The sequence below is a fragment of the Eulemur rufifrons genome, chromosome 6 (assembly GCF_041146395.1).
Source record: "Eulemur rufifrons isolate Redbay chromosome 6, OSU_ERuf_1, whole genome shotgun sequence".
NCBI lineage: Eukaryota > Metazoa > Chordata > Mammalia > Primates > Lemuridae > Eulemur > Eulemur rufifrons.
The window spans coordinates 63,743,358-63,750,616 of record NC_090988.1 but is presented as its reverse complement, the minus strand read 5'-3'; the positions used below and the strand labels follow the sequence as shown (position 1 = coordinate 63,750,616).

At 36.4% G+C, this 7,259-nt stretch overlaps 1 protein-coding gene across 1 annotated transcript; it reads left to right on the top strand.

Annotated features, from left to right (window-relative positions):
• Positions 1–4,102: 4,102 nt before the first annotated feature.
• Positions 4,103–7,021, top strand: PTH (parathyroid hormone). Its single transcript, XM_069469613.1, has 3 exons — positions 4,103–4,178; positions 6,195–6,285; positions 6,398–7,021. Exons 2-3 carry the CDS (start codon positions 6,200–6,202, stop codon positions 6,657–6,659), a joined length of 348 nt encoding a protein of 115 aa, XP_069325714.1. The 5' UTR covers positions 4,103–4,178; positions 6,195–6,199; the 3' UTR covers positions 6,660–7,021.
• Positions 7,022–7,259: the final 238 nt, after the last annotated feature.

Genomic DNA, 7,259 nt, shown 5'->3' with positions numbered 1-7,259 from the left:
CTGCCCAAAAAGGTAGCAATCATCCAATCTATCCACAAAACATAGAATTAGGAGAGCAGTGGATGAATTTTTCAGCCCTGGAACTTCTTGATGCTAAGTCCTGAAAGCTGTGCTAATTCCTACTAAGCAAACAGAAGGAAACAGTGTCAGTCTCAAATTAAACCTTCCACAAGGTGACAGGGTACATACATGGCCCTGTATCCTTCTGAAATGTGAGGAATACAGTAGGTTGTCTGCTTCTAGATTCAGAGAACTTCAGAATGCTGAGAAATGTTGACCTTTTCAAAGCAAAAAGCTGTGTTCAGCACTTCTCGGTCACAGTGTCATCAGTCTCCTATGCCCACATAACCCCTAGCCTTCTCATTCCTGAGTGATTTCCTTCTGTCTAATGCCTGCAGTCCCATAGCCTGATGGTTCAGATAAACTATGAGACAAATCTTGCAGCTATATCTCTTCTTTGTGGGAAGGTCAAGTTGTCCTTTGAGAAATATGAAGGACACAAAAACATTATTAATGCACACATGGTTGGAGTTTAGAGAGGACTATAAGAGAAAACTCCTTGGTATTCACACAATAGCCTTCCAAAATTGTATCCAACTTACTTCCTTGGAGTCATCACCCATTTCCTCTCTTCTTCCACAAACATACACTCAATATCCCGTCTTCACGGCCTCCTCGCCTGTGCACGTGTTGTTCCCTCTGTCCTTTCATACCTTCCTATATGGAAAACTCACACTCACCTTTGAGAACACTTCAGCTTCTCAGTAAAACAACTTCCAACAACTCCAGGGAAATTAAGTCACTCCCTTCTCTGTGCTTTTATAAGCCTTTGTTTATATCTCTATTATAACACCTATCATATATTATGTGTTAAATTTGAGGACAAGGATTGTGTCTCAATCATCCAGTGATTAACACAGCCCCTGGTAGATAGTAGATATTCTATGCGTTTTGTTTGTTAGTTTGTTTAGAGACAGGGTCTCACTCTGTCTATCCAACTGGAGTACAGTGGTGTGATCATAGCTCACTGTAACCTTGAACTCCTGGGCTCCAACAATCCTCTTGTCTCAGCCTCCCAAGTAGCTAGGGGATACAGGCTGGTGCCACACCCAGCTAGTTTTTAATTTATTTTTTGGTAGAGACAGGGTCTTGCTATGTTGCCTAGACTGGTTTCGAGCTCCTGGCCTCAAGTGATCCTCTCAACTTGGCCTCCCAAAATGCTAGGATTAAAGGTATGAGCCATCACGCTCAGCTCGATGCATTTTTTTTAACAAATGAATGATCATTGTCTGAATTGTTTGCTTTATTTTTTTGTAAAATTAGTTTAATAATGTGATTGCCTGCGGTATGACAATTTATTCTATAAGTAAATACAATAGGAAGAAGACCATGAAAGGGATGATTTCATCACTCCTGGAAGGCTATCAATTATATCAAACTTACCCAAATAAGTGGGGAAAATCTCAGAATCAGAATATTAAGTAGGCCTGTACAATTACAAGGAAAAATGTGTTTATAAAAATCATTTGCATTTCCAATTCTTCTTCCTCTTGACAGAGTATAACAGAAAAATGATACACAAATACACAAACATCATGTGCAGACTTCACGTCAGAAGAGGTCTTTAAAAAAGATCAAAATAATAGATCTTTACAGTTGAAAGGGACCTCTTGGTTATCTAATTCAAACCTTCTTCTATGTATGAATCTCTATAGTATCCCTGATCAATGCTCATTGTTCATCTACCTTCTATTTAAATATTACCAGTGATGGGGTACCTCACTATTTAAGAAGGTACTTGATTCCTTATTTTGACAATTATAATGTCCAAGTTGAGCCTAAATCTGCCTCCTGGTAATCTTTAGCCATTGAACCCAGTTCTTCCTTCTTAAACCACAAAGAATACTCCTTCTGCCTTACAGTAGCCCTATAAATAATTAAACACAGCTATACAGTCATCCCATGTTTTTTCTTTTCCAGACTTTTCTAGTTCCATTCACTGTTCCTCATATGTCATGTTTTTCAACATTTCCACCAAACTGATTTACATCCTCAGGATATGTTCCAGTTTATCTCTAACACTTCTAACATTGAGCCTAGAGCAATACTCCAAGTGAGATTTATCCAGTGTAGAGAATTTCCCAGAGCAGGTCTAAAATATATCTCTTATCCTAGACTCCATGTTGTTACTGTTCAAACTTGTACTGGGTCTTGCTTGAGGTAGAGTCAAACCTTGGCAATGGTGAATAGGAAAGGGGGTGACATGAAGCCTGGGTGAGACCAGAGCTAAGAGAACTGATCTAACTCCGGAAGTGGATCTTTAATTGGAAGACAATGCTACATAAATGAGCCCTAGATATATCAAAGGCTTTCAAGAGATTTTGATAGCTTAGGACCATACTGCAGCAATATTTGGAATCAGACAGGTGACAACATCATGTCTCCATTAGGTTTTTTTTTTTTTTTTTTTTTTTGAGACAGAGTCTCACTCTGTTGCCCGGGCTAGAGTGAGTGCCGTGGCGTCAGCCTAGCTCACAGCAACCTCAAACTCCTGGGCTTAAGTGATCCTACTACCTCAGCCTCCCGAGTGGCTGGGACTACAGACATGTGCCACCATGCCCGGCTAATTTTTTGTATATATATATATTTTAGTTGTCCGTATAATTTCTTTCTGTTTTTAGTAGAGACGGGGGGTCTCACTCTTGCTCAGGCTGGTCTCAAACTCCTGACCTCGAGCGATCCACCCGCCTCGGCCTCCCAGAGTGCTAGGATTACAGGCGTGAGCCACCGCGCCCGGCCTCCATTAGGTTTTGGAAAAGGCTCTGAATCATCAGATGAAGAACATGAGAATTAAGAACCAATCCCTGGGCAAAGAGGTTGCAAAGAGCTAGGCAAATTAAAGACAAGAAGACTGAAGTTCAAAGAGGGGCTGTATTTTTAGGGGGAAACAGAGGTAGTAAAAATCAAAATGGCTCTGGAGTCATAATGATCTTTGTTGAATTTTCATCTTCTCCACTTTCCAAGCCTGTTTCCTCATGTGAAAATGGGGATAATAATAGTACCTACTTTAAAGGACTGCTATGAAGATTTAGTGGAATAATATATGTAAAGTCTGGCATGTAGTTCAAATGTTATTATTACAGATTAAAATGCACAAATAAAATGTAAGTTAAATGAATTTTTTAATAATTTCATTTTTGAAGCTTTTAAAATTAATTAGGTACTAAGAGAATTTTCTCAAATTAATTTTTAACACTTCCTTTAAGAAAAGCATTATAGGCCGGGCGCGGTGGCTCACGCCTGTAATCCTAGCACTCTGGGAGGCCGAGGTGGGCGGATCGTTTGAGCTCAGGAGTTCGAGACCAGCCTGAGCAAGAGCGAGACCCCATCTCTACTAAAAATAGAAAGAAATTATATGGACAGCTAAAAATATATATAAAGAAAAAATTAGCCGGGCATGGTGGTGCATGCCTGTAGTCCCAGCTACTCGGGAGGCTGAGACAGGAGGATCGCTTGAGCTCAGGAGTTTGAGGTTGCTGTGAGCCAGGCTAACGCCACGGCACTCACTCTAGCCTGGGCAACAGAGTGAGACTCTGTCTCAAAAAAAAAAAAAAAAAAAAATTAAAAAAAAAAAAAAAAAAAAAAAAAAAGAAAAGCATTATATCTATTTTTTTAAGATGACCAGAAGTGATATGGATTGGTTAAAAATGGCTTGCAAAATATGCATAACATATGACTCATTATCATAATAATTGTATTAATAGTATGGTTATAATAAATATACTTATTTTCAGATTTTACTTTCAAGTAAAATGATGGCTTTATTATAAAACTTTAAAATCAGTCTTTTGCAGTGGGGCTGGTGGTAGTGGAAGTGGTCTGCCCTCGATGCAGTGATAAAGGGGGGAAAAAATAATAAATCAGTCTTTTTATAGTGTAAATTTAGATTCATCAATCCAATTAGAATTTTTCTAGGTAGTACAATTCAGTATGTGTTAAAAATCTTTGCATACGCTCTTTTCCCAGCCACATACTGTTTTCCTTTTAGTATCCAATTATCTAAAACTTAAGAGGAGTGGGCACCGCCCAGTGGGGGTGTTTGTGCTGCTTTGATCCTGTGGTTGAGATCCAGAGAATTGGGAGTGGCATCATCTGCAACAATAAAAAAGCTTCTCTTGGTGAGCAGAAGACCTATATATAATAGTCACATTTAAGGGTCTGCAGTCCAATTCATCAGCTTTCTCTAGTTTACTCAATCAACATCAGCTACTAATACACCTGAAAGAAGATCTTGTCCCAAGATACTGTATGGTAAGTAATCTTAAAAATTCTCTCTTAAATTTTATAAAATTCTTGATAATCAAGTAATTATTTAATGTGTACATTACACAGTCTACAAATATGCTGTTTGTTCAAGATAAAATGTTAAGGGCATTGAATTATGTTTAATATAAAATGCCACAATGCAAAATAAATCTATGCTACTAAAATACTTATAAATCATTTATATTTGTGATTAAAGTCTTTTGAGATACCTTGCTTTTTAACAACTCATCTGAAATTGCAGGAAAAACAATTAAAATTTGGTATGATGTACTTTAATAGTATCTTTATAGAATTTTAAAATAAAACAGGCTGATGATGAGTGAATAGTTCTGATTTAAATTATCACTATAAATTAAGTAGAGTTAAAATTCCATTTTTCCTGCAGAGTAATCTTATCTAGATTGTTTATTTTATGGCTCATAGAGAGCTCAGTCTGTATACTAAATTTGGATAAACTCAGTTTGGCTGCTAAGTATTTATTCCCTTTACATAAGTGACAGCCTTTTCTATTTTCTGTTCTGAAAACTGTATTTCATGAATTTCATGAAAATTTTATTTTATTAAATGAATTTTAAGGGTGTCTCTCTTATAAGAAGCCCATCTCCCTGCTAACAAGTAGGCAAAGCAGAGATGTCTGAGGTCACTAAGGGAATGTGACACAGTGAGGATTACACACTAGTGCTCCTGTCCTCTGACTACCGTACTTATTTCTAACATAAACTGAAAAAGGAAATTTTCACTTATCGCTCCATCAATAGCTTTATATTGTAGAGTGAACAGAAATGTAACAGATTATAATGTTCATTATGCTACTTGTAAATGATGTAGTTTCCCTTCAAAATGAGTACATGACCACTCTGTGTATGTTAAAAGGTAGAACATTGAGCATTAGGAAAAAGCACTTCGATAATAATAGCCTTTGGCTGGGCGTGGTGGCTCACGCCTGTAATCCTAGCACTCTGGGAGACTGAGGCAAGAGGATTGCTTGAGCTCAAATGTTCGAGACCAGCCTGAGCAAGAGCGCACCGCCCCCCCCCCCCCCGCCCCGTCTCTACTAAAAATAAAACTAAACTAAAAAAATAAATAAATAAATAACAGCCTTAGCAATTATCACCATGAAGATTAAGGCAAAAATATCCTATATTGATATGGAAAGCTTTACGAGCAAAAGAGGAAGGAGCCAAAAATTATATGAAAATGCAATTGTTTGTAAAATAAGTTGAAGAAACAAGATTCAGGCAAGCATTTCATTTAGAGCTGAAGCTTAAAATCTGTATACCAAGTAAATAGTTAAGATGATTTTTAAATGTTTGATACATTCTTTTTAATGCTAGAAGTATGTGTTAATTCATTAAAAAGCTGTAAATCATAGCTTATTAATTTGATATTTGTGGTTATTATTGCAGTGATCGAAAGGAAGTTTGCACATGAAAAAGATTCACTTAAGTAAATAGTGTTAACAATTTACCTAATTAAGAAAATTAGCCATTTTCAAGCAAATTATAAGCATTTAAGCACAACTAACATAAAATGTGGGAGGAAATTCTCAAAAGTAAGCTTTTTCATTCCTCTTGTGGCTTAAGACTCATATATTAAAACTTACACAAGAAATCTCAAAAAGATACCTAAAGCAAAACTAATCTGTCCAATCCCTAAAGTAAAATTATGTGTATATATTATGTATACTAATGTATCCATAAAATAAAGAGGCTGATTCCAAAAGTCTGTCATGAAAACCAACCCAATTAGCTACTGTTACGCTCTGTTCATGGTTACATGGTTGTAAATGAAAACTATTGTAAGCTTATTTACATAGTTTGATATATTAAAAATATTTTTAAATACCTCCGTTTTGCTTTTCCTTTTAGCAAAGATGATATCTGCAAAAGACATGGCTAAAGTAATGATTGTCATGTTGGCAATTTGTTTGCTTACAAAATCGGATGGGAAACCTGTTAAGTAAGTACTGTTCGGCACCATGAAGGCATGGAAATTGGATTTTTAAGGTGGGCTTTATGATTTGGAAGTGAGGAGCTAATGGAGTGGCCCTCTCTGTTTCTGTTCTTCCCAGGAAGAGATCTGTGAGTGAAATACAGTTTATGCACAACCTGGGCAAACATCTGAACTCAATGGAGAGAGTGGAATGGCTGCGTAAGAAACTGCAGGATGTGCGCAATTTTGTTGCCCTTGGAGCTCCTCTGGCTCCCAGAGTTGGTGGTTCCCAGAGACCTCGAAAAAAGGAAGACAATGTCCTGGTTGACAGCCATCAAAAAAGTCTTGGAGAGGCAGACAAAGCTGATGTGGATGTATTAATTAAAGCTAAATCCCAGTGAAAACCGATATGGTCAGAGCACTGCTCTAGACAGTGTAGGGCAACAATATTACATGCTGCTAATTTTTCAAAACTCTCTTAAGATTACCAAGTGCCAATATTTCTAATGTTACCAAACTACATGTAATTCATTGTTAGCCATGATAGCTGCAATTTTAATTGATTATTTGGATTTCACTTTTATTCATTTAAGAGCTCTTTTTTTAATTGTCCTATTTCTATTGTTTATTCTTTTTAAAGTATGTTGTTGCATAACTTATAAAAGAATAAAATCACACCTATAAATCTCTCTTTCACCGTACAATGTAAAATAAAAATGTAGTGATCATAATTCTAAATAAATGAAGTTAAATATTTTTCACTTGTTACAAGTATGTCTTTTTGGTTATGTCTGACATGCAAATGTTTAAATTGGTTAAGACTAGGTAGAACAATGCAAAATGGTTTTTTAAAATCATATGTTTCACATCTTGATATTTTGAACATCATCCTTTTATTATAGTATTAACAAAGTACCGGGTTCCCAAATCTTCACTAGCCAGAGACTGTTGTCCTCTTCATTTCAGGAAAGGAAATGGAATATTCAGAAAAAAAAAAAAAA